The sequence below is a fragment of the Bubalus kerabau genome, chromosome 11, assembly GCF_029407905.1.
Source record: "Bubalus kerabau isolate K-KA32 ecotype Philippines breed swamp buffalo chromosome 11, PCC_UOA_SB_1v2, whole genome shotgun sequence".
NCBI lineage: Eukaryota > Metazoa > Chordata > Mammalia > Artiodactyla > Bovidae > Bubalus > Bubalus kerabau.
The window spans coordinates 10,278,618-10,306,187 of NC_073634.1; the positions used below are offsets into that span (position 1 = coordinate 10,278,618).

General features: G+C 43.4%; 1 protein-coding gene across 1 annotated transcript in view; it reads left to right on the top strand.

The window, feature by feature from the left end:
• SLC9A4 (solute carrier family 9 member A4) overlaps nucleotides 1–25,550 on the top strand; it is a 63,975-nt gene extending 38,425 nt beyond the window's left edge. The window contains exons 5-12 of the mRNA XM_055539269.1: nucleotides 3,016–3,218; nucleotides 3,770–3,856; nucleotides 6,132–6,202; nucleotides 9,038–9,199; nucleotides 16,176–16,272; nucleotides 19,770–19,901; nucleotides 21,161–21,248; nucleotides 25,195–25,550. Coding sequence (XP_055395244.1) covers nucleotides 3,016–3,218; nucleotides 3,770–3,856; nucleotides 6,132–6,202; nucleotides 9,038–9,199; nucleotides 16,176–16,272; nucleotides 19,770–19,901; nucleotides 21,161–21,248; nucleotides 25,195–25,550 — 1,196 coding nt within the window. The remainder of the gene's footprint in view (nucleotides 1–3,015; nucleotides 3,219–3,769; nucleotides 3,857–6,131; nucleotides 6,203–9,037; nucleotides 9,200–16,175; nucleotides 16,273–19,769; nucleotides 19,902–21,160; nucleotides 21,249–25,194) is intronic.
• The last annotated feature ends 2,020 nt before the right edge of the window (nucleotides 25,551–27,570 follow it).

Genomic DNA, 27,570 nt, shown 5'->3' on the forward strand with positions numbered 1-27,570 from the left:
TTACAGGAAAAGTGAAATCTCACAAATTGTAGTCTATAGAAGGCAAATCCTGCTAGAAAACAACCTCCTAAATATTATAGATGGTTTTAGTCAAGGATTGAGTATGATGTATAGAAAACAAAGGAAGTGGATCCTTTTTAAAAAAAAAAATGCTTTGTAAAGGCAACTCTGCAATGTAACTCATTGTCTGTAGTTCAGTCCCTAAGTCCTGTCCAAATCCCTGCGATCCCAGGGACTGCTGCATGTTGGGCTGCCCTGTCCGATCATCCCTATCAAATATGCATCATTTAAAAACACGAGATGTCTTGTCAAAGGCCTTTTAATTTAACTTGTATATTTGTTTCTGGAATTAGTAAGAACACTCATTACTGAACCATAAGATTTCCTTTGATTAGAAGCAGTTATATTTTAAAATGGTTTTGACCAATATTTGAAGCATTTTTACATGACTTTGATAGGTAATTTCAAGCCAATTACTCAGAGAGAAATTAGGAGAAATGGCTGATAACTCATCTTGAATATATCCATTCTAAATTCAGAATGGTTTTTAGGATGTAGGAAAGAATAACAAGAATGCAGAAATATTAAAAACATTCATAAAAGTAACTGAATATGTGTGCCTTGGGTCTTCAGAGGAGACGAGAATTAAGAATACTCTGATATAAATTTATAATCTCACATCAAGTCTTATCACTAATTAGCTATTTGACCTTGGGAAAACAGTTAACTGTGCTTCCCAGGTGTGCAGTGGTAAAGAATCCACCTGCCAATGCAGGAGATGTGAGTTCAATCCCTGGGTTGGGAAGATCCCCTGGAGAAGGAAATGGCAACCCACTCCAGTATTCTTGCCTGGAGAATCCCATAGACGGAGGAGCCTGGTGGGCTACAATCCATAGGGTCACAAAGATTTGGAGGCGACTGAGCACACATACAGAAGGTTAACTCCTGGAAAGCTTCTTCCCCAACCACAAAACAGTGTACATGGACAAATTCCTTAGGTCCTTTTAAGTTCTAATACTGCAGGGATCTACAGAGTCAAGTTAATGTCAAGAGGAGCATCAGATTCAGAGCTTCAGCCCAGCCAACAGGAATAGAAACCATCTAGGAGATTAATGTTGTGGAGACCTCATCATGGTTGACCCTTGGTGACCATCCAGCCCAGCTCCTGTATTTTCCATCCAAGGGAAATGATGGAACAGTTCCCAAGAAAATGACTTGGCCACATCAGGGTGAGGGACAGAGCCAGGTGTCAGAGTCCAGCTCTCTGGCTACCACCTGACTCATGGTAGCTAAGAATAGTTCTCACTCATGAAGGGTTATAACGTAGAAGGTCATGTTTTCTGTTATTTATAAATATTGAGTTTCTTGAACTTTACCTTCATCTTCTGATATAAATACTGTTAGCATCTCCATAAAGCAGGTGAGGACACTGAGTATCTGACAAGATTAAGACACTTGTCCCAGGTCACATGACTAGCCTGTGGAGGAGCGGGGACAAACAAAGCAAAATGAAAAACATTAAATTGCATTGTCTCCTGCATTTTCAATGTCCCTACTATCAAAGGATGCTAGGAAAGAATAACAAGGATGTGGAAATATTTAAATTATTCATAAAATTAACTCTGAATATGTGTGCCTATTGGGTCTTCAGGGGAGAAAAGGATTAAGAATACTCGGATATAAATTTATAATGTCACATCAAGTCTTGTTGCTATCACTAACTAGTCATTTGACCTTGGTGATGGCGGTGGTGGTTCAGTGGCTAGGGCATGTCCGACTCTGTAACCCCGTGAATTGTAGCACACCAGGCTCCTCTGTCCTCCACCATCTCCCAGAGTTTGCTCAAATTCTGGTCTCTTGAGTTGGTGATATTATTTGATCTTGAGCAGACAGTCAACTACTCAAAAACTTCTACCCCAAGCACACAATGGTGGGTGTGGACCAATTCATTAGGTCCCTTTCAGTTCTAATACTACCGCGATCTATAGGGCAGTAGAGTTAATGTCAAGGATGCTTGCTGAGATGTCTGTGTCATTAGAAGTCACATGACGATACCGAGTGCTTTATTATTCTCTGATTAGTCAGAGCTTAAGTGAAGGGACTGCTCTCACCAGGAAATCCTGCATTGGTTGTAACTCAGCCGTGTGGGCCACTGGGAGATGGAGAAAGATGTGATAGACATCACCTGTTTCCAATAAGCTCTCCCACCCTCCATTTCCACTTACTGACAGTAAGAAGCCCCCTGGTGACCCCTTGCCAACTTCCTTTCTTGTGTGCACTGAGTTTCAAGAAGAACCAAACCACCCACACAAGCTCTGCTCACCTGCAGAGAACCCCCCAGGCACTTCGAGGGCCCTTCTCACCTTCAAAGTCACACACCTCCTCTGCTGACTCAGTGAGAATAGGAGTTGATAGAAAGGCTTGTACCCTCCAAGTAATACCGTTGCTTTTCTTGATTTTGAAAGGCATAGCAAAGTTTACGAAAATGGATTAGAAAATAGATGCCATTTTTTATAGCAAAAGAATCAAGATGTATTCCTCTAAATACACAGACATGCTCAGTCACTGAGTCTTGTCCGACTTTATGTGACCCCATGTAGCCCTCCTGGCTGCTCTGTCCATGGTGTTGTCCTGGTAAGAATACTGAAGTGGGCTGCCATGTCCTTCTCCTGGATCTTCCCAAGCCAGGGATCAAACCCTCGTCTCCTGCATTGCAGGCTGATTCTTTACCACTGAGCCACCTGGGAAATCCCAAATACACACACACACGGAAACACACACGCTTGTGAGCATCCCTGTCGGGAACAAGACTTCTGACTTGAAGCACTGCTGTGCCACAACTGGCGGAGAAGTGAAAAGCTTTATAAGCTGATCTGTTGGGCGTGGACAGCCGTGGGTGTGATGAAATTCAGTTGCCTTGCTTGGGGGCGCATGGCATGACCTGTATTCACTAGCACTGCTGTGTCTCTGCTCATTCATGACCCTCTCCTCTAATACATATTTTCCCCCTTCTAGGCGTGTTTGTTCTCTTCTATGTCAGTAACCAGTTTCGGACTTTCCCCTTCTCCATCAAGGACCAGTGCGTAATTTTCTACAGTGGTGTCCGAGGAGCTGGAAGTTTTTCCCTTGCGTTTTTGCTTCCTCTGTCTCTTTTTCCTAGGAAGAAATTGTTTGTTACTGCTACCCTAGTCATTATATATTTTACTGTATTTATTCAGGTTGGTAGATTTCTTTCCTATTTGAAATAAGTCTATTCCTCTCAGGATTGTGTGTTAAATTAATAAAATACCAAGACAAGGGTACTGTTATCTGATTTTCAGATATGTGTTCAATACTGAAACTAAATTCCCAAATATGTCTAGATCATGTTTTGGGTCATCCCGGAAACTCTAAATTTTGATGACTTCTGAATAATAAAATCAAAATGTTCTTAGGTACAGGTAAATGATAGCACCTCTAATGTGTATTACTGAAAATAAGATTCAAGTTAGTAGTAGTTTTTATTTTAACTGGAATTAGTGCTTAGCAAACTAATGGGAGTTTATTTTAAAGAATGAAACTATGCCCTTGGTTTAAAATATAAAACCTGTTTTTATTGCAGAATTTAAAAACATTAAATAAGAACTAAAGTAAACACGGGAGCATTTATTCAGGAGAAACTAGTATAAAACAAAGACATAAAAATTGGGAGTTTTGCTAATAGATTTGTGGTCTCTACAGTGACAATCTTTGCTACAACAAAACCTTTATTTTGTTGTTTACAACACAGGGAATCACAGTTGGCCCTCTGGTCAGGTATCTGGATGTTAGAAAGACCAATAAAAAAGAATCCATCAACGAAGAACTCCATACTCGTGTAAGTTATCTCTAGGTCGTGATTAATAAGTTAGTAAGGTGTGCCCCTCGGTCGCCTATGGGAGTCGATTTAGAGGTGTGGCTATGTCACTAGACATGGTCCCTTTCCTCTCCAGCTCCACCGGCAGTATTGCCGTAGGAAATTATCACAAACTCAGTTGCTTTAATCTTACACTTATTATCATATAGTTCTGGAGGCAGAAGTTCACAGTGAGTCTCACTGGGATGAAATCAAGATCTTGCAGGACTGACTTTCTTTCTGAAGGTTCTAGGAAAGGGTCTGTTTTTTTCTAGATTTTTTTTTTTCCATATAGGCCATTATGGGCTTTCCTTGTGGCTCAGATGGTAAAGAATCTGCCTGCCATGCAGGACACCCAGGTTTGATCTCTGGGCCGGGAAGATCCCCTGGAGAAGGGCATGGCAACCCATTCCAGTATTCTTGCCTGGAGAATCTCATGGACAGAGGAGCCTGGCATGCTTCAGTCCATGGGGTCGCAAAGTGTCGGACACAACTGAGCGACTAAACAGCAACAAGTGGCTCTGGGGAATAGAAATGGGAACTAATGCGCAGAAGATGCACCGTGAGAAGCTTCGGTTCCTAATGAAGAGCATCGGGACAGTGGTTTCTCATACGGCACAGTCACAGGTGAATCGCAGACAGTAACTGGGACACTCGGCACAGGCGCTGTCCCGGAGATGCAGGCTTCCAGCCACAGGCTTCGAGACCATTGACCCACATGATGTGTAGTTTTCCTTCATGTCTGAGAGTCCTTAACCCTGATGCTGGAAAAACTGATGAAGTCAAAGTCAGCACAGAATTTCATGGCCAAAGTCACCCATGGAAATAAAATAATTTTAATTCCAGGAAATCCAAACTGAAAAATTTTCCAAGCCCATTTGGAAGTATTTAACAGCTGGGGATAAGGAGTGAGCGTTTTAAAAGAAGTATTCCTCTAAACACAGTGGAATACAGCCCGAGTGCTTTGGGCTTCCCTGGTGGTTCAGTGGTAAACAATCTGCCTGCCAATGCGGGAGACACAGATTCCATCCCTGGTCCTGGAAGACCCCAGCGGCCTCAGAGGAGCCTGTGCTCTGCAAGTACTGAGCCTGTGCTCTAGAGCTGGGAGCCGCAGCTACCAAAGCCTGCCTGCCCCGGGGCCCGTGCTCTGCAACAAGAGAAACACCGCAATGAGAACACACGCTGCTACTAGAAAGAGGGGCCCCCAGCTGCCTCAGCCGGAGAAAAGACCAAGTGGCAGCAAAACCCCAGCACAGCCAACAGTAAATAATAAATACATAGAACTTAAAAAAAAATGTGCTTTAACTTGACTGAAGATTTTTGTCTCTGTCTTTATCCCCGCTATTCATTACATTAAGAAATTAGATAGTATACCTAAAATAATAGAACCTGGATATTTCACCCCTTTCGTATTTATCTCTTTTTATCACAAAAGATATAATTATTGGTAGAAAGGGCATAATTGTTTCAGAATTAATTGAGTATTTTCATCTACTTTCTCCCCACAATTTAGAAGCCATGATAAACTTCACTAACTATAAACTTAGATTATTTGTAAATTAATAACTTATAAAGAGATTGTGTTTTTCCCTAAATTCTTATAAACAATTTGGATAAAGCAAATGGAGTATAACTGGCGTGGATGGTGAAATGTAAATACTGAGACAAAAAGATCAGATAAAAACAGATATAATTCTGTCGTTATAATTTTGTTGCTTAGTCATGTCTGGCTCCTTTTGCAACCCCATGGACTGTAGCCCACCAGGCTCCTGGGAATTCCCAGGCAAGAATACTGGAGTAGGCTGCCCTTTCCTTCTCCAGGAGATATTATAATAGAATATCTGTAAAACTATATTTTTAGAAACTGTATAAAAAGGGACTGGCATTTTCTTTTCTTTTTGCAATGAAATTAGAGCGATGATTAGTTATTAGGCTTTATATCCATGTCATTTCAGTAATGAGAATCTTCCTTGATCATTCTAGAAAGATAGTATTCATAGCAAAGCAAGTACCTTGTTTTCCTTGGAAGTTATGTGCTTTATTGAAGAACTTATCTACAGAGCCTTTGAATTGTGAAACTTGGTGGCCTTACTGGGAAAGGCATTGTAAGCTTTGGTTCTATCAACAGAGTGATAGAAAAGAAGATATGAGCTAGGAAACCAAAGCTGCCTTTGTTTTTCACGGCGTGTTAACTTTCCTTGTGTGTCTTGTAGGGTTAATGCTTCACTAGCAATCATCTCTCTGTGTTTGTTGTCAGCTGATGGACCACCTGAAAGCTGGAGTTGAAGATGTGTGTGGGCAGTGGAGCCAGTACCAAGTGAGAGACAAGTAAGAAACAGCTTTCAGCCCCGAGGAGGGGCAGGTGTGACGTGGGGAGCCGCGGAAGCTTCCCCTGGAAGCTGAGCATGGAATTCTAGAGAATCCCGAGGAAGGGGACCGGGAAGACAAAGGGCCCGGGAGTCATGGCATATAGGAAGCAGGAAGAAGTCCTGGGAAATGGACTCCCAGGGGGTGGAGGCAGTGAACTTGGAACTGAGTGCTTTAGAAAGAATTAGTACAACCTGCTTCCCAGGTGCTCAGCCATAAAGAATCCACCTGCCAATGCAGGAGATGTGGGTTCAATCCCTGGCTCAGGAAGATCCCCCTGGAGAAGGAAATGTCAACCCACTCCAGTATCCTTGCCTGGAATATCCCATGGACAGAGGAGCCTGGTGGGCTACAGTCCCTGGAGTACAAAGAGTTGGACAAGACTGAGTGACTGAGCATGCATGGGGCATGTTATAACAGAGGCAAATGCATAAACTATATAATAATGTGGGAGTGGGTTTGGAAAATAAGTGAGGCAGAGAATGCAGAGAAGAATGCAAGCCTGCCAAGCGTCAGCAATAGCAGTGTATTTCAAGCAGTGTATCTCCCTTGCAAAGGCAAGGGAGAGCACGCCCTGGTTTGGATATGGTCAGAAAGATGAGACAAGGTGAAAGATAGGAAAGACAAGGACGCACTTTTACAGTGCAGAGTCCAGCATCTCCGTACAGCCATTGATACTATAAAGTTCAATTTGATCTTTAAGACTCATATCAAAAGGCTATTTATTAAATAAGAGCCTAGCCATACTTGGACTTCGGAAAGCAAACTACACAGTGATGTGGAAGCTGGATTAGAAAAAGAAAAATTAAATGGGGAGACACATAGCATTGACACATATACACTACCATGTGTAAAACAGATAGCCGGTGGGAAGCTGCTGTGTAGAACAGAGAGCTTGGCTGGTGCTCTGTGATGACCTAGAGGGTGGGATGCGAGGGTGGGAGGGAGGCTCGAGAGGGAGGGGATATATTTTACTATAGAAATCGTGAGTATATTAACCCGATGTTTTAAAGCAATTATACTCCAATAAAAAGAAAGAGGGGAATTCTCTCTCACACCAGTTATCTCTCACATGATCTCCTTAACTGTCCTGTGTTGTTATTCTCATTTTAAAGATGAGCAAACCAATTCTGAGAAGTCAGTTAAACTGCCGTACAGTGGAACCTGGATGTGCATTTAGGTCTCTTGTTTTCAATGAGCCACAAAGCTTCCAGACTAGTGAAGGTCAAGAATTAGCAGAAGGGATATTGAAATACTTCTAGGGGAGACATGTTGGCTATGACATCAGAAAAGCAAGATGAGGCAAGGGAAAATGAGAATGACCACCTGATCTTCAGCTAGCGAGCAGAGGGAGGTAACAATATCATGGTTAAGTTTATAGACTGTAGAAGAATGTTCAGAGTTAATAGCAGATTCTGCTTAAGTGTCTCATTCTCACTCAACCCCTTTTGGAACTGAGTTTCAAGTTCAGGAGGAAACCGTGACTGGTGATAGAGATTGTAAATTGTCAGTATTTGGTACCCCAAGATGTGGATGTGGCTGAGATAACTGGGATCCTGAGAAGAGGGGAAGCTCCCTGAGGACAGGACTTGGAGAAGCTTTCCTTTTTTTCCTTTTTCCTTTCTTCTGAGGCAGGAAAGGAAGAGGAAGAACAGAGGAGCCTGGGAAGAAGTCATGAGAAAGGCTAGAAGGGAAGCAGGACATGCTGGGTTTATAGGAAGTGGCCACCAAGTCGTCCATCAGGAGGAGCCAGTGGCTAATAGCACAAGGGCAATGGTGACCACTGGTCTTGACCAGTACAAGGTCAAGGTGAGCCCGGGTTGAGGAACTCAGACAAGTTCTGATAGTTGAGGGCTAGTGGCAACAGACTGAGGAATAAACAGAAACCATTGCTTCTCATGAAGAAGGCTGAGAGATGACCCTTTTGGAGCCAAAGTGAGCCTAGTATGAACCAAACACAGATCACAAAGCCCATGAATCAGAGCCTGCTCGACCCAGAGGAGCTTTGGCTGATTAAGAGTCCATTCACCCCACAGACCAGGAGACCAGGTGACATTCCAGCAACCCAGGAAATAAAGCAGCAGACACATTACTCTTTGAATGGAAGATGGCTGGAGGTATTGAAAATTCCTCCTCCAAACAAATGGCTGACACTGAAGGCCGCACGTTCTCTGAGTGGCTCAGTCTAATGGGTCAGCCCGAGCTTTGAGACAATGGTCAGCGGCCATCAGCGTCTGGCTTATTCAGATGCTCCATCATTCAGAGTATATGTGGGCTCTCCCACCAGCCTCCACCTAATTGGCAGGATTCAAAATGATCTGCAGCATAATGAAGGAAACGACTGTAACTACCAGGCTATTTAAACTTATGGTTCTGGCTGAATAGGCCGGCATCGCTGTACACGCAGCTGCCACTGTTACCAGTTACTAGGATGGACCAACAAAAGCCCCGATCAACCCCTCCTTTCTTCTCCCACAATTGGAACTGAACTGGTCTCTCCTGCTTCCCATTTAATGCCTACTTTTTGCCCTGATTATAGCTTGTCCCTTCCTTTTGTTAGGTTGATTTTCAATGTATTCAGGCCATCTGGCCTTTCTTTCTTTATTTAAAAAAAGTGTATGAATTCTATGATTTAAAAAAAAAAAAAAAGTGTTCAGAGTCTATGAATTCCAGGCACTGTCCTGGCGTTTTTGAGAATAACACAGTTAAGTGGAAGCTTGTTTCAAGAAAAGTGTATATACTTGCATAACATGTACAGAGACCGAAGATTTCCAAAATATTGGTTTTCATTTTCAGGTTTAAGAAGTTTGATCATAAATACTTACGGAAAATCCTCATCCGAAAGAATCTGCCAAAATCGAGCCTTGTTTCCTTGTACAAGAAGCTGGAAATGAAACAAGCAATTGAGATGGTGGAGTCGGGGGTTCTAAGTTCTACAGCCTTTTCCACCCCCCATCAGTAAGTGACATCGCCCTTGATCTGGACCCTCAGAGTCAGAATTACAGAGAGCAGTAGCTCATTGTTCTATTTAAAGGTGATCCTAGGAGTGAAGAGGCAGAGATATAACAAAGCAAAAATGAGATGAATAACATCTACATCTTGGCACCTTGTAGCTTGGTCCATGCTCTATCAATTTCACCTAAAGTACTTTCTAGCAAAAAAAGGAGAGTTTTTTTGACATCTTTCTTTGGGAGGGAGGGGCGAGTTAGTTTATAGACTATTTTTAGCACATTTTAGAAGTCTTTCTCTTCCTGGTCAGACATGTCTACCCTATAAGCCCTGCTGATGTGCCTCTGCTAGTCTTACGTTGCCTTCTCCCATGAGTTGTCTCTTGCTGTCTTCTATGCAAGACCAGATCTGCATCCTAGGATGCTAACTGGGATTGGGGGATGAGGGGGTAGGAGCAAGAGCTGTGGTGATTGGTGGGATATTTAAAGAGAAGGCTGTGTTTGTAACTGTGTCTCAGGCAAAGATCTGTGGCAAGTTGGGAGATGGCTTGAGTCTATGTGAGACCAGCTGTGAGCAGGAGCATGGAGGGGCCAGGGGACCTTAGGGAGTTGGTAAAGAGGCAGTGTAGGGAGGGGTAAGTCTGGTACATACTCCATCATTATAAGAGGATCCCCTTTGAAACCTGGTGCTTCAGCCAGAGCACCTGAAAGGCTATAGTCCCAAGAGCTGGTAGAAATTTTAGGCCTCTGATGGAGGCTTCCCAGGTGGTGCAGTGGTAAAGAATCTGCCTGCTGATGCAGGAGATATGGGTTCGATCCCTAGGTCAGGAACATACCCTGGAGAAGGGAATGGTGACCCACTCCAGTATTCTTGCTTGGGAAATCCCATGGACAGAAGAGCGTGGTAGGCCACAGTCCAGGAGGTGGAAAAAAGTGGGGCATGACTGAGCACATTGACACTGATCTGAATTTATAAGAACCCCTTCAGTGTCATAAGAATTATCCCACCCCCTACCAAGGATGCCCAGTTTTCCTCCAAGAAACAGTGCACAAATTGGGGAAAGTAGTCACGATGTATATTTAGCATAAGTGACTCCAGCCTCTCCACCCTGGCATCTTTAGAAGATCAGGAGTATCCACCTTCTCCTAACCTCCTCATGTTTGAAAAGCAAATAGATAAGAGATAAGAATAGACAGCAATCAACTTGTCCTCAATGCCTGAGTGTTATTTCTCACCCTTACTTGCTAATGAGTCAGAAAAACCATCACCTTTCTTAAGTGGGAAAAATCCCAGTCTGGGGAAAAGATCTAAAGGAGCATCCCTGAGGGCGTCTCAGTATAAACAGAAAGCTTTCTGCCTTATTTCTTGGTGAGACTGTTTTTGTGGTTGGTTGGTTTGTTGGTTGGTTTTACATAGCTTTAAGGAAACTTCCGATCCTAAAATGAGAAGATGTTGACAAATATTAATTGGCAGTGACGTGATGAGCCATATGAGAGCCTGAGACAGGAAGAAAAGTGGGAAATATTGATCTTGCCTTTGTTTCAAATGTTGCTATTAATATTTCATTCATCACTGATAATTTTGCATTTACTTTTATTTTCTACAGCATTGCACTCAAATCCTACTTCACTTTATTCCTGAACTTTTGGGCATCCCCTTACCCAAGGTTTCCCTGGTGGCTCAGACAGTAAAGCATCTGCCTGCAATGCAGGAGACCTGAGTTTGATCCCTGGATCGGGAGGATCCCTTGGAGAAGGGAATGGCTGGCTACCCATTCCAGTATTCTTGCCTGGAGAATCCCCATGGACAGAGGAATCTGGTGGGCTATAGTCCAAGGGGTCGAAAAGAGTTGGACACAGCTGAGCGACTAACACTTTCACTTTTTTTCACTTTTAATGCTCACCAGGAGAGGTGCAGGCAGTTTAGACCACGAGGAACATCCTCAAACATCTACTCACTAGTGATGTGAGGACTTGTCTGGGATAGGGGTGCTTATCTCAAATGAGACCAATCTGTTGTGAGCTAAAGCATATTTTGGATCTCTGTATTATTTTGTATTGCTTATAAGCAGGTGACCTCAAGGCAAATTTTAATCCAGTTTCATTTGGAGGCTGTGTTTGAATTGAGTCAGTTATTTTTCCGACATTCAAGATTAGTAAGAGAGCCTTATAGCTTAGAGATACCCGCTTCTGTAGCCCAAACTAGTTAGTTAACCGAGGTGGGAGAGGTTTTTTAAAATCGATATTTACTACAAGTCTAGTATTTAAATTGCCTTCATTTGATCTCATCAGAAATCTGTAGGACATCAAGCAAAGAGGAATTCCTCTCCTAAGATCAAAGCAGCTAATTTCTTAAAAAACAAACCTTCATACAATAATAGGAAAAAGAAGTGTGCACTCAGCTCGCTTTTTGTGATTCTCTATGAGAGCATAACAACAAGACGCACACATATTTTTTTTCTTTAGAAGTTGAAGCAATTGTTCTCCAAGAGGTTAAGATTTCTAAACTCAGTGACCTTCAGGAGAACACTATCCCCAGAAGTTGTCTATGGCACGCTGTAGATGATGCTGATTCTAGGGAATTTCATTACTTTTACATGCATTATTTTATTTGACTCTCAAAACAACTCTATTGCGTAGATAAGTATGTATTTGGATTATTATTCTAAATATGAGGCACCTTGCTTTACCCATGAGCAGTAAGCTCTTCAGAAACATCAGTGGGTGGAGGCTCAAGCTGATTAAAAATATTTGGTTGCTATTAAAGCGCTAGTGGTAAAGAATCTGCTTGCGAGTGCAGGAGACATAAGAGATTCCAGTTCAATCCCTGGGTCAGGAAGATCCCCTGGAGGTGGGCATGGCAACCCACTGTAGTATTCTTGCCTGGAGAATCCCATGGACAGAGCAGCTTGGCAGGCTATAATCCATGGGGTCGCAAAGAGTCAGACACTACTGAAACAACTCAGCACACAAAAAGATATTAAAATATTTATAATAAACGCATAGGCATAACACACTACAGCTATATGACTTCAGAATATTGTCTTTGCTGCTAAGTCATTTCAGTCGTGTCTGACTCTGTGCGACCCCATAGACGGCAGCCCACCAGGCTCCCCCGTACCTGGGATTCTCCAGGCAAGAACACTGGAGTGGGTTGCCATTTCCTTCTCCAATGCATGAAAGTGAAAAGTGAAAAGTGAAAGTGAAGTCGCTCAGTTGTGTCCGACCCTCAGCGACCCCATGGACTGCAGCCTTCCAGGCTCCTTTGTCCATGGGAGTTTCCAGGCAAGAGTACTGGAGTGGGGTGCCATTGCCTTCTCCGAATATTGTCTTTAAAAACTCCCAAATACTTATAAGGTCATTTATAAAAAAAAAAAAAGCACATATTGGTTGATTATAATTTAAGAATTTTTCAATTGATCACATATTGCCAGGTGTAGGTTTACAGTCGTGCATGCTGACACCAAAGACTCTAGAATGAAGATTCTCACGCTGTGTTCACTTCTGTGATGGAATATTGTCTTGTGGGGAGCCGGGGCCACGATGAGTCCTCACTCATCCTCAGTGATGGTCACTTTGGTGACCTTTCTGAGAAGACAAAAGGCAGCCACACACAGAGAAGAGCTGTTGGTACCACTGTTTACTCAGTGGGCACGTCCTTTGGGCAACATACATTTTCCTGGATTTCATGTATAAAGCTACTAAAGGAGCATGGATTCTTCCAGATAAATCCAGATATGTTCGATCTTTTGGGACTTCAGATTAGGGCATGAATATAACATCTACTGGATTTCATACCTACATTGCTGTGTTTAGAATTGAGGCCTCTTTTTAAAAATAAATTTATGTATTTATTGTTATTTTTGACCACTCTGGGTCTTCCTTGCTGTGTGGGGGCTTTTCTCCCGCTGTGGAGATCAGGGACCACTCTCCAGTGGTGATGCTTCTCATCGCACCGGCTTCTCTTGCTGTGGAGCCCCGGCTCGAGTGCATGCAGGCTTCAGTACTTGTGGCCCACGGACTTAGTTGCTCCATGGCATGTGAGATCTTCCAGGACTAGGGATCAAACCCATGTCCCCTGCATTAGCAGGCAGATTCTTAACCACTGAACCACCAGGGAAGTCCCGAAAATTCTTTTTACATTATTAGAGCCTCTGATTTTTTTTTTAAAAGATTAAGAGAAATCTGAACCTTTTATTCAAACACATTTACATCCCAGTTTTCCCAGTTTGATCTTAATGGCCATGAGATTGCCAGTGACCTTTTCTTTAAGGTGATCAAGACTTCCTTTGTGTCTTCTTCCAGTGCCAAGCGTCTTTTAGTTTATAATTTTACTTTTTTGACTTAGAGATTACTGACATTCAGTTTTTCTGTGGTTTTTATCTGTTCTGTGCTCATGATATGATCATTTCAGGGGTGATTTTGCTAATGAAGTAGCAGGTAGGAAAATGTATGCATCACCTTGCTTGGGTCAGTAATTCTTCCTTGTAATTTTATAGCTACAGCTTCTCAGTGTGGATTAACATGAGGAAGTGCCTCTGGGACCCCTGCATTATATACCCAACCAGCAACCTAAATGGGCTTTAACTCAATCTGATCCTTCCCAAAATGGTTAATTATAAACTGGGGAGAATGCCAAATTAGATCTCCTATCTCAGGTTTAACTTTATCATTTCCTTTACCCATGGTTTTTCCCTCTTTGGTCAGTTTATTATGAACACAGGAAGTGGAACTGTTTGATTAGCTGTAGTTTCTGTTTAGCAATAGATTCCTTCCACCATAATAAAGGCATGTGTGCAGATGCGGATTGTGGGAACATGTGGGTGTATCTACATCAGAATGAATTTTGTTTGAAGGACATTTAAATAGTTAGGTTGAAATAGCCTGATAATATTGTTTAAATCACTGAGGGTGGTAACTAAATATCAATACTGTTGATATTTTCAGTTCTGAGATACAGAAACTGATTTCACTGATTTAGTAGAAAGGGTATTAGTCCGTTGGCAGATCGCATTGCTAAGTAAATGCTGGCGTCCTGTGATTTTTCAGGATTCAAATGGTTGAAATCCTTTTACCGGCCTTACATTACTTACAAAATGTCTTTGCTATTTATTGGCAATGACGCTACTGTTTGGGGGGGAAAGGACTTAAAAAGTGGCCTGTATTGAAAGCAGTAACTACTCATCTTTACGATCAATTATCCTAAGACCTTTAGAAGCATGTAATAAGAATCCACCTGCCCATGCGAGGGATGCAGTTTTGATCACTGAGTTGGGAAGATCCCCTGGAGAAGGAAATGACAACCCACTCCAATATTCTTGCCTGGGAAATCCAATGGACAGAGGAGCCTGGAGGGCTGCAGTCCATGAGGCCTCAGAGAGTTGGACACAACTGAGCATGCATGCACACGTGGAAAATAGTAAATTAGCACACATGTGCATTTCAAAAAACTGCAGCTAGAAAAGAAAAAAAAAATCACAACTCCTTAAGGGTTTATACCAAGATGTCAAGGGAGGTGACAGTATTAACGGATAGGTTTAATTTTCCTTAGTTCTCTCTTTTTTGTGTTCATATGTTCTACAGTGAGCATATATTATTCATACAGTAAGTTTTTAGGAATTACAACCATTAGACCCAAGTGATTGAAATTGAATATGTATGTCACATGAGAATTCTGCACATAGCGATGTCATGACTGAAAACCTCCGAGGACAATTGTGCATTGTTGGCTAACCTGGCCCTGACTTGGCTTTTGAGCCCTTTTAGGAGGGGGTTGGGGGTGGAGGTGCTCATGGTCAAGGAGGCTAGAAGTCAACTGCTTCTAGAATCTCAGAGGGTCCAGTGTCTCCAAGCTGGGCTGGTTTTCCTGGTGGAGGTGGAGATAGTTTAACTCTCTTTGTAAAATATGATTTTAGTTTCTTCCCATTATTCTTTAACCCGAGATAAAATCCCTAAAGAGAGAATTCCAAGATAAATGTACTCAAAGTTTTAATACTGGATAGGTTGCTGTTGTTTAGTTGCTAAGTCATGTCCAACTCTTTGCAACCTGGGGCCTGTCAGGCTCCTTTGTTCATGGAATTACCCCGGAGTGGGTTGCCATTCCCTTCTCTAGGGGATCTTCCCAACCCAGGGTTCGAACCTGTGTGTTCTGCATTGGCAGGCAGAGCCTTTACCACTGAGCTACCTGGGAAGCATAAATTAGTGCTGTTCCAAATGTGGTGTCTACATGGTGTTATCTGTGAGCCTTCAAGGAATTAGCTAATTTGTGTTGACTCTAACAGTGAATTATTTGATTTACATTTTGTGGTATCCTTTCTAAGAATGGATTTTCTGATCATTGATTTTTATTTTTTTATAAACATATCTGTTCATAATAGATATGGAGGAAAAAATAACTGGTTTGTCGCCACTTTTTAAAAATGCATTAGGCAATGGAGGGACAAAATTCTCAGACTTGATTAAACTTCTGAAATGTTCAGGGAGAGACAAAGAGGAGGAAAAACTAATTATTCATAATGTTCTGTTTCTATGCTGCATGGTGGATGTGTGCATGCTTTATTATTATATTATTCTTTACACCTTACATATAGTAGAAATTTTTTATGGGCAAAAATATTTTGTAAGATTTTAAAATAGGAAATTTATATTGTTAATGTAAATAAGTGGTTTGATATGCTGGTAGTAATTTTTCCTAATGTACATTCAAATAAAAACAAGCCTATTAAAATTTTAAAAATTATATGTATATATATATATGAGTTAGAATAATTCTCACATAAAAGTTATAGACAAAGAAACCATATGTTCAAAATGCAAGTCAAGGCACATGTGCCAATATTTTCTACAAATTTCCTAAAACAATAAGAAAGCTTGTGGAAAAACAGGGGTTCTGGGTATTGGAACTCCTAAAAGTAAATTGATGGTTTTGTGGTTGTCTTGCCAAGATGAAAGAATAATGCTTGGCTTCCCTCCAATGATGTTTCCAGGGCCCAGAGGACACAAGAAACCAAAAGACTTTCCCCTGAAGACGTGGAGTCCATGAGAGACATTCTGACACGAAACATGTATCAAGTTCGACAAAGGGTGTGTATATAAGACTTGTGCCTACTGCTGTTCTTGGAACCGGTCCTCCAGATATCAGTTCTTGTTCGGGTTACCCTCTCCCAAGCAGCCTTCCTGCTGAGCAATTTCTCTCTGCTTAGTTTGGAAAACAGAAAGTTAATTCTTATGTTTCTGCAGCAAATTTGCGCCCCCCCTCTCCCCTCCACCTTGGTAGACAGAGAAATGCAGATCCAGTTGCTGGCCGTAGGGGTCAGGCTCCCCCAACCCTACAGACCTGACTTTCCAGGATCAGCAGGGCTCCCTCCCCCTTCAGAGACAGATGGAGCTTGTCCACCAGAGAAGAAATAGGGCCCCAGGATGCCAGTGGTGATGGAGCTGTCTCAGCATGATTGGTTGTAATAGAGCTTAGAAAACTGGGATGGTTGAGATTAGAATATCAAAACCACAGTGCTGAAAGCTTGAGGAAAAAAAGAGGGACATATCAGGGACTTCCCCAACAGCCCAATGGTTAAGACACCAAGTTTCTAAGGCATGGGTTCAATCTCTGGTCTGGGAACTAAGATATCACATGCCACGTGGCCAATATACATTTATCTATCTATCTATCTATTTCCACCTCCCCCCCCACCACACACAAAAGAGACCTATCAAGCATACTTTTTATCAGTTTGGGGAAAGGTATAGAGGCTATTCAGGTGAGTTCTTTTGAAATTTTGATTTAATCAAATGACATTTATACCAATGTCCTCTAATTAGGAGCTCTTTAAGGTTGAGGATTCAGTGGAACATCCCAATTGTTGAGTAGGGTTATAAGTGAGTTTACTGCCAGGGCCTTGATTTTTGTGACTATGTCATGGGATCCCCCAAAATCATTTAGTCACAGTTTCTCATTTTCAAGTAGAAGATGCTGAGGTTAGAAGACTTGTTTTATTTTTTTTCTGTCATCATCATGTCTGACTCTTTGTGACCCCATGGACTCTAGCCTACCAGGCTCCTCTCTGCATGGGATTTTCCAGGCAAGAATACTGGAGTGGGTTGCCATTTTCCTCTCCAGGGGGTCTTCCCAACCCAGGGCTCAAACCCAAGTCTTCTGCATTGGATGGTGGGTTCTTTATCACTGAGCCACCCGGGAACCCCTAGCAGAGTTATCTCACTTGTTTAAGGTCACAAAACAAATTTGAGTTACGAACCCAGGTCTTCCAACTGCCTAGCCATGGCTCTTTCCATGACTTCAGAATTACATGATCTGGGGTAGGTGAATGTTTTCTGACTGCTGTTTTGAGAAGGTCAGTGATCAAGGGGAATGTGTCAGCAAAAGGCCCTGCACCTGCTGGAGGAACGCGGGTCAGCGGCAGATAGCACGCATCAAGTAAACCCAGCAGCTTTCAAATCTTTCCAAGTGAAACCATTTCAGCAAGACTATCACTTTCTGCTTTAGATAAGTAGGTAAGAACTTCCTGGTTGAAAGAACACCAGCCTGCTTAGGGAGGGTCACAGCCCCAGGGGTGCCTGGTACTGAGACTTTCCCCATGGAGGTGGAGAGTGAGGTTAGAGAAAGTCCTCAGTTGGTAAAGAATCCGCCTGCAATGAAGGAGACCCCAGTTTGATTCCTGGGTCAGGAAGATCTGCTGGAGAATGGAAAGGCTACCACTCTAGTGTTCTTGGGCTTCTCTTGTGGCTCAGCTGGGAAAGAATCTGCCTGCAATGCAGGAGACCTGGGTTTGATCCCTGGGTTGGGAAGATACCATGGAGAAGGGAAAGGCTACCCATTCCAGTATTCTGGCCTAGAGAATCCCACGGACTGTATAGTCCATGGGGCCTCAAAGAGTCGGGCACAACTGAGTGACTTGCACTCACTCACTCAGAAATAAGAGAGATACTGGAACTCCAACCCACCGTAAAATGAGGCTAACCGTCCATCATCTCTTTTCTTATCAGGTTCCCAGATAGTCATCTTTCTTCTTCTTTTATCAGGGCCTATTCAGTCGCCCTCCAGGTTTCTCCCTTCTAAGCTTTGTAGGATCTCCCTTCCTTGCTGAGATGAGCAGATAGGTGATAGCGAGTCCTGTGGGGAGAACATACATGGTAAACCCAGGGGCTCTACCAGAGACGACTTTTGCTCCCACTTTTGTTTCCTGAGAGAATGAGACTCACCTGTCCTGCCCTTTCTGTCTTTCCTTTCTCATCCCATCTTTTTTTTAATTTCATAATATATTTTATTTAACCCACTTTATGAGCTAATGGTAAAAGAACCTGCCTGCCAATACAGGAGACATAAGAGACATGGGTTCTATCCCTGAGTTGGAAAGACGCCCTGGAGGAGGGCATGGCAACCCACTCTAGTATTTTTGCCTGGAGAATCACATGAACAGAGGAACCTGGAAGGCTACAGTCCATGGGGTCACAAAGAGTCAGACATGACTAAAGTGACTTAGCATGCACGCATGGGCACACATCAAAAATATTTCAATGTGTCATAAATATAAAAATTACCAATAAGATATTTTATACTCTTTTTAAAAACTTAATGTCTTCAGAATCAGTATGTAGCTAATACAGTACATTGCAGTTGGAATTAGCCACATTTTTTCCCTTAAAGTCTCCTTTATTTTTTTCTTATTTTTAAAAAATTTTTGTTTTTTATTTGTGTCCTTGATTAATGATGTGTTAGTTTTAGGTGTACAGCACGGTGATTCAGTTACACATCTATATGTGTCAATTCTTTTTCAGATTCTTTTCCCATTTAGCTTTTTACAGAATACTGAGCAGAGTTCCAAGAGCTATACAGGAGGTCCTGGTTGGTTATCATGCTGTCTTGACATAGGTTATGTGACTCCTCCCTCCAGCACGGTTCTCTTGTTCTCTTGAAGGAAAATTCAAGGATGCAGTTCAGGACAACTGTCTGTCTACTTCGTTGCTAGTGGAAGACCATTAGCAACACTGACTGTTCTACAGTGCTGAGGCTGGTCACAAAGGTGGCATCTACAGTTGGGCATCTGTGCCTCTGGGAGGACCACTCAGAGGGTCACAGGATGACAGAACAGCGGGGGCCACTGCCCCTGCGAGCCAGGGGCACGGGCTTCACCTGCAGCTCCGTCCTGGTGGGCTGGCCCGGATCTCAGACCTTTCCTCCAGAGCAGCAGATTGCATCCCTGTAATTGAGGCAGAGGCTCAGAGGGCGTGGCTGTCACCTTCTCCTTCTACGAATCATTTTTTTTAATATTTATTTATTTGGGTGCACCAGATCTTAGTTGTGGCACACGGGATCTTCCATCTTCATCACTTCCATCTTGCAGGATCTTTAGTTGCAGCAAGTGGACTCTTAGTTACCTCATGTGATATCTGGTTGCCTGACCAGGGATCGAACCTGGGTGCCCTGCATTGGCAGCCTGGAGTCTTAGCTTCTGCACCACCAGGGAGTCCCTCTACTAGCTTTTGTGCGTGACTTTCCCGTGGTCTCCAGAGCTGGAAGCCGTGCAGAGATGTCAGTACATGTTACATGCCCCCTCTTTCTGCAGACCTTGTCCTACAACAAATACAACCTCCAACCCCAGACAAGCGAGAAGCAGGCGAAGGAGATTCTGATCCGTCGTCGGAACACCTTCAGGGAGAGTGTGAAGAAAGGGCACAGCCTTCCCTGGGGGAAGCCGGTAAGGGGCGGACGCCAATTCACCCGGAGCTGGGCCAGTCCCCAACCGGGGCCTCCTCAGGTGACTCCTATCACTGTTTAAACAAACAACCACTCCCTTGGTGCCAGAGTAAGACAAAGCGAAGGGGGTACGGGACAGCAGACACCCCCTTCTCTGAGCCCAGGGCTTTTGAGGCCCAAGCTCCAACCCACACTAACGTGAGGCTAACTGTTCATTGTCTATTTTTAATCTGGTTCCTACCGGGCCTTTGGGGCCCGAACTGTCCCCGGGGTTGTTGTTGTTCGGTCAGTCAGCTGTGTCCAACTTTTTGCAACCCTATGAACTGTATCCCACCAGGCTCCTCTGTCCATGGATTTCCCGGGGAAGAATACTGGAGTGGTTTGCCATTTCCTTCTCCAGGGGATCTTCCTGACCTAGAGATCAAACCCAGGCCTCCTGCATTGACAGGTGGATTATTTACCACTGAGCCACCTGGAAGTCCATGGGGTATGTGGCAGCAAACTGCACCTGCTCAGGATGAGCCAGTGACTGGAACATACTCCCTGGACTGTGAGGCTAGACGAGCTCCCGTGGTGGCCAGAGACTGGACTCCAGGGGCCCTTCCATGGACGGGGGACCCAAGGATCAGGAAGCTTGCTTCTCTACCAGGAAGACACAGGGAGGAATTTGTTCTTGCCAAGATTCTTGGACCTTATCCTCATGGCACCAGCTGTGCATCTTAACTGCTCATTTTGAGGCCACATCTTGGGCTTCCTAGGTGGTTCATCGGTAAAGAATTTGCCTGCAATGCAAGAGACACAGGAGATGAGGGTTCAATCTCTGGATCAAGAAGACCCCCTGGAGAAGGGCATGGCAACCCACTTCAGTATTCTTGCCTGGAGAATGCCATGGACAGAGGAGCCTGGCGGGCTACAGTCCATGGAGTCGCAAAGAGCTGGACACAACTGAGCACACACCAGGCAATCTTAAAAGGAGACGCTGGATGGACGTTGAGTCTGGAGTAGCTCCTAATCTCTACCCTGATCCCAGTGGGGCCACGGGAGAAACTTGGAGAGGTTTATCATGGTCTGTTTCATCAGGAGAGGGAAGGGAAAAATATTGAAGGTGGAAGCATTGTTTTTCTTAAACTAAAGTAACTGAAAGGCAGTGATGCAAACAGGATGCTCCATTAAGACTCTGTATCCTTCTCCTTGTTTGCCATGTGACGCCCTCAGTTACAGGGGCTAACTCTTCTTTTTATTTCTTCTTGTTGCCCGCAGGCTGGTACCAAGAACATCCGCTACCTCTCCTTCCCCTATAGCAAGCCTCTGCCAGCAGGCAGAGACATGAAGGTGGCTGAATTCACAGGTAACTTGCATCCACGGCTGCTTCTCTTTATTTTCAGGCTTGTAGGTCAAAAGGCAAAATCAAGAATATTACATAAGTATACACATGACAAGCAAAAGAGAACACAATTGTTGTTATTGTTCAGTGGCTAAGTCATGACTCTTCGTGACCCCATGGACTGCAGCACTCCAGGCTTCCCTGTCTTCACTATCTCCAGGAGTTTGCTCAAACTCGTGTCCATTGAATCAGTGCTGCTATCTAACCATCTCATCCTCTGTCTTCCCCTTCTCCTCCTGTCCTCAATCTTTCCCAGCATCAGGGTCTTTTCCAATGAGTTGGCTGTTTGCATCAGGTGGCCAAAGTATTGAAGCTTCAGCTTCAGCATTAGCCTTTCCAATGAATACTCAGAGTCGATTTCCTTTAGGTTTGACTGGCTTATCTCGTTTCAGTCTAAGGGACTCTCCAGAGTTTTCTCCAGTACCACAGTTCAAAAGCATCAATTCTCCAGCACTTAGCCTTCTTTATGGTCCAACTCTCATATCCATACATGACTACTGGAAAAACCATAGCTTTGTTCATTGAATCAATAACTTTAGTGATAAACAGTGAAATTTATGTAATTTTTATTTATTGATAAATATTATTAAAATTTTTTTCAGCCATTTATAAATGTAATTATCAATCTTAGCTCAAGAGCTGTACCAAAAGATACAGCAGGGTGATATACCTGGGGGTCATCATTTGCCGACCTCTGACTTAGAGAAACGTAAAACGGGCAGTTTTTTGAAGTTATAGGATTTACCTATGGCTTATAAATTAGAAGAATTCTCCAAAGTTGGCTAAATTTTACTAAAATACTTTCACCAAATTTACTGATTGGATATTTCCCATTTAATATCTAATGCATCCTCAGTTGTGTCCAACTCTTTGTGACCCTATGGGCCACCAGGCTCCTCTGTCCTTGGGATTCTCCAGGGAAGAACACTGGAGTGGGTTGCCATGACCTCCTCCAGGGGATCTTCCCAACCCAGGGGTTGAACCAGCGTCTCATGCATCTCTTGCATTGAAGGTGGATTCTTTACCACTGAGCCACTGAGGAAGCCCTTAATATCTAATACTTAAATAGAATTTTAGAATTATTGAAATTGCCTATTGTGCTCATAAAAGCTAAGTTATTTTTAAATGTATATAAATTGATTTTCTATTGGCATAAAGTGACATATGATATGCCATGTTCTCTGTTTCAATATTACAAAATTTTTAAGACCAAAAATCACACTGGAAATTTAAATAAACTAAACACATAGGATTTGAGAATTAAACATTTGAAGAATGAATATAATTATTCCTTACAATGAAACTTTTCTGATATAAAAGCATGTTTGATATAAAATCAAAATCAACTAGTAGAAAAAAGCATAAACAAAGAAGGTTGAAAGCACTTGAAACCCCAACACCCAGATATAGTCACTGTAGAGTATCTTGGTAAGCATCCTTCTATAATTCTACCTATGTCATTCTGATCATTATCCTACCAGAACCTGCTTTTTTTAAAAAAAATCACACATAGCACTTCATGATACATTGTCACAGGATAGCCATTGTTTGGGAATTTTTGTAAATTGTCCAGTTCACTCAGCCCTATGTTATGGAAACATTTTGCTGTCAATAGATAGGAACCTAGTAATCATATTAATGACTTAATGATAGTCAATTATATGAGAGCCCCATGGGCTTCCCAGATGGCACCCTGCTAAGGAATCTACCTGCCAATGCAAGAGATGCAAGTTGGATCCCTGGATTAGGAAGATCCCCTGGAGGAAGAAATGGCAACCCACTCCAGTATTCTTGCCTGGGAAATCCCATGGACAGAGGAGCCTGGTGGGCTATTATCATAGGGTCACAAATACTCAGATAGGACTAAGCAACTGAGCATGCTCAAAGAGAGTTTTAGACTCTTAATTCTGTTTCATTGATCTAGTCATCTATTCCCAGGTCACACTCTTGTAAGTTGCATTATTTTATGATAAAAAGAGCTATCACACAAAAGCAAACAAACAAAACAAAATAACACCAGCTATAGGGTGTATAGTCGTTTAATTTTTAAAATTCTTCTGGGTACAAACAGCTGGTGCTGTTAGGTTGCTTGAATGATAGACAGCCTGACAGTCTCCAGTCATTTCTTGAGATGAATGTCAATATCACAAGCTATGGTAGCAGCTTCAACTCCTAATGTACAAATCTTAAATAGTCTTATAAATAAAATAACAGCAGAATATTAAAGGCTTACTATACCTTACAAAAAAGGACTTATCCCAGAGGTGGGGTTTGTTTAACATTTGGAAATGCATTTGCATTATTCACCAGGTAAATAAGTCTAACGGCTGTTTCAATAGATGCCCTGAAAGACATCTCACATATGCTCTCAATAAAAATGACAAACTCCTAGGAAAAAATATATAGGACTTACATGAAGAAAACATAAAACTCTACTTTTCCATGCTTCATTACCTTTTTGTAAAGAGGAGAATGTTGGTACCCCCCACAGACAAAAGTGTTGCCCTGAGTGAAGCCATTTAGCACAGATAAAACTCTTAGAACAATGCCTGCAACCAAGTAAGTGTGCAAGAAATAACCATGCTTGTGCTCCGTTGTGTCCAACTCTTTGCGACCCAATGAACTGTAACCTTCCAGGCTTCTCTGTCTGTGGGATTCTCCAGGCAAGAATACTGGAGTGGGTAGCTATTTCCTACTCCAGGGGATCTTCCTGATCCAGGGATTGAGCCTGAGTCTCCTGCATCTCCATATTAGCAGTTAGATTCTTTACAACTGAGCCACCCGGGACGCAAGAAATATTAGCCATTATGACTGTTACTACTGAGGGACCTCAAAGAAATCTTGACTTGGGTAGATAGGGGTGTTCTTCAAAGGAAGATGATGCTTTAAAATGTCAGTTCAATGTGAATTAATCTAGACATTAAATGAAATCTTAGTCCCAGTGAATTTTTTTTCCTTCAAATGTGCTCAATTGGTTCTAAATTTCATGGGTTCTTTTTTGTTTCTGTTGTTAGTTGCTCAGTTGTGTCCAACTCTTTGTGACCCTATGAACTGTAGCCTGCTAGGCTTCTCTGTCCACGGGGTTTCCCAGGCAAAAACACTGGAGTGGGTTGCCATGCCTTCCTTCAGGGGATCTTTCCAACTCAGGGATTGAACCAGGTCTCCTGCATTGACAGGCAGGTTCTTTACTGTCTGAGCCACCAGGGAAGCGCCTCTAAATTTTGTTACGTGAGCAAAAGGAGTTGGGTAACCCAGAAATCTGAGAAGGAAAAGTAGTGAAGTGGGACTTAATTTTATCAGAGAATTGTAATCAAATGTCAGATAATTGATAATTGAGATAATGCTCCATCTGTATCTGGGTACAATTGTTTGCACTCAATTTCTCCCTAAATCTGAAGTCTTTATCCCACAGGACAAGGCCAGTAAATGCCCATCAGGGCTCTAGGGGAGGGCGTGGAGGGAGGTGGCATTCAGCAGATAGTCCCCCAATGTCCCCACAGCTCACGGGGCTGTGACATGGGGATCACTGTCCCTCCCTACTCAGCCCGTGTCCTCCTGGGTTAGGACACCCCTTCCCTAGATGTGTGGGAACTTCCTGCTGCATTGAGGCCTACATACATTCTTCCAAGGCTCTTTTGCCTTTGGGGCCCATTTGGTGGTATAAATAGAGAGGTCCTGCCTGGACACCCCTCCTAAAGCCCAGGAAGACTGGGACAGGAGGAGCAAGCTCTATGGATGGACCATGGCAATGGGTGCCCAGCCATGTGACTTCACCTGATACCACAGGTGAGTGTAGGAGCTGAAACACCAGGAGGACTAGGCCACCCTCTTCGTTCCTGCATCTGGATATGACGTCCCCACTCTCGGATCTTAAGTCCTGTTCTTTCTTCCTTTCATCATACTTTCCCAGATCACGACGGCAGTGACTCAGAACTCCCTCCCATCACGTTCAACACACACTCTCCAACAGAGACGATTCAGGAAAGACGATGGACACCTGAAGTCATCCCGATGAAGAGCTTACGTGGAGCAGGGACGCCACCGCACTTCGGTTACCGAAGAAACGCTAGCCGAGAAGAGCACCTGGGCAGGGGCGGAAGGGCGATTTTGAGGCCCAAACCGCTCTTTCACGCAGTGGATGAGGAGTTCGAATCCGAGGAGGAGAGTGAGGAGGAGGCCCCAGCATTTGGGTCCCTACTGTCATCGGACCTCAGACCTGGCAGGGACTGCAACGTGTTCCACAGGCCTTTGCTCCAAAGAAAGTAGTATCGTGGTGTCATGTCCACCGGATTGTTTCTGGGTTTTTCCAGAGTCCATTGTCTGCTGATTATGTTGAAAGCAGGGTGTTCAGAGGTCTGGAGAGAGTTAGGGTTTTTGGAAGCTATTAGACAGCAAGACTCTGTATTCTATAAGACATGATTCTGTAAGACTCTATTAGACATGATTCTGTAAGACTCTGTAAGGGGGATTTTTCAGAGGGCCAGGAGCACACTTGCCGGTTCTGCCATATTCTCAGCTATGCTTCACAGTTGAATTCTCTGCAGAGGACAGACATCCATCCCCGCAGGAAGTACTCACCAAGTGTGCCCTTAGTGTAATTACTGAGATACAGGCAGGACTGGGCAGTAATTCCCCTTGGCCCTACTCATGTCTGTGTGTGCTGTTTCTCAGTCGTGTCTGACTCTTTGTGACCCTTTGGCCTATAGCCCCCCAGGCTCTTCTGTCCATGGAATTCTCCAGGCAAGAATACTGGAGTGGGTTGCCATTTCCTTCACCAGGGGATCTGCCTGACCCAGGGATGGAACTCACATCTCCTGCACTGGCAGATGGATCCTAAACCACTGAGCTACTAGGAAAGCCCCTTGTACAGCGTCGACGGTCCATAAGACATCTCAGAGCTGGAGGCACGTTAGAGAAGGTGGGATCAGACATTCTTATTTTCCAGGGGACAAAAGTGAGGCCTTGAGAAGCTGGCTGGTGCCTCTTCAGGGTCTGCTTCCCTCAGAGGCCATGGGCTTCCCTCTAGGACAAACGTGGACGCCAGGGGCTGACAAGGGCTATCTTACTGTCCTGGATTTCTGTTTTGTAAATGAGGTTAACTCAGGGTTCTGCAGCTGTGGTGGAGGTGACATCAGAGGAGCATTCTGTCTCTCTTCTTCCCAACCTGAGGTATAAGACTGCTTCTAGTATGTTTGTGCTGTGTAGCTCAGTCATGTCCTATTCTTTTGCAACCCCATGGACTGTAGCTTGCCAGGCTCCTCTGTCCATGGAATTTTCTAGGCAAGAATACCAAAGTGGGTTTCCATTTTCTCCTCTAGGGGATCTTCCTGACCCAGGGATCGAACTCGTGTCTTTTGTGTCTCCTGCATTGACAGGCAGATTCTTTACCACTGCTCCACCTGAGAAACCTAGTATGTTTGATAACTTTATAAATTAGGAAAAGTCATTTTTTATATAAATAAAATCAGCAAATATGTTGATGTTGTCAGGATTTTGCAAGTATGTTTTATCCACAAATAATGCAGGTGGTTTCTTGGAGTTTTTAATTGTTTTTTCCAAACTCAACTCTGTCAAGTATCTTATTTCTAACTCCTCCTGAGAAAACCCAGCCACACAGACAGAAAGCTCTTTCTTAGAACATCAGTCGGTGTTAATTGTTAATTGGGCCATAAGCCACTGGGAATGAAAGAGACACCCGCCTCAGTGCTGGCCACTCCTCTAATTAGCAAGTGATATGTTGTTTCATCTGCCCACAGTATTTGATTTAATAAATTCTTTTTCTTTCTGAGATTCTAACCAGCTTCCAAGCCAAGGTTGCTCAAGAAGTATGACAGGTAAGAAGTCACAATTCCTGCCCCACTCCCAGACATTTTACTCGGCAGAGAAACGAGAACTGTGTTGCAAAACGAATGAAGGGGGTCACTACTCTGTTTTCAGGCAGAGGAATGCAGATCTGAGATCAACATGCATATTTGTGCAGTGGTGTCCAACTATTTGTGACCCCATGGTCTGTAGCCGGCTAGGCTCCTCTGTCCATGGAATGTCTCAGACAAGAATACTGGAGTGGGTTGCCATTTCCTCCTCCAGGGGATCTTCCCAACCCAGGGATCCAACTTGGGTCTCTTTTGTCTCCTGTATTGGCAGGTGGGTTCTTTATCTCTAGTGCCACCTGGGAAGCTCGCAGTGGCTGTAGCCAAATCATTGATTGGGAGTGTGCATCTCCCATTCAGTACAGTGAAGTGAAAACATGAATTATCCTTTAAGCAATTATTTGTATTTCTGTATT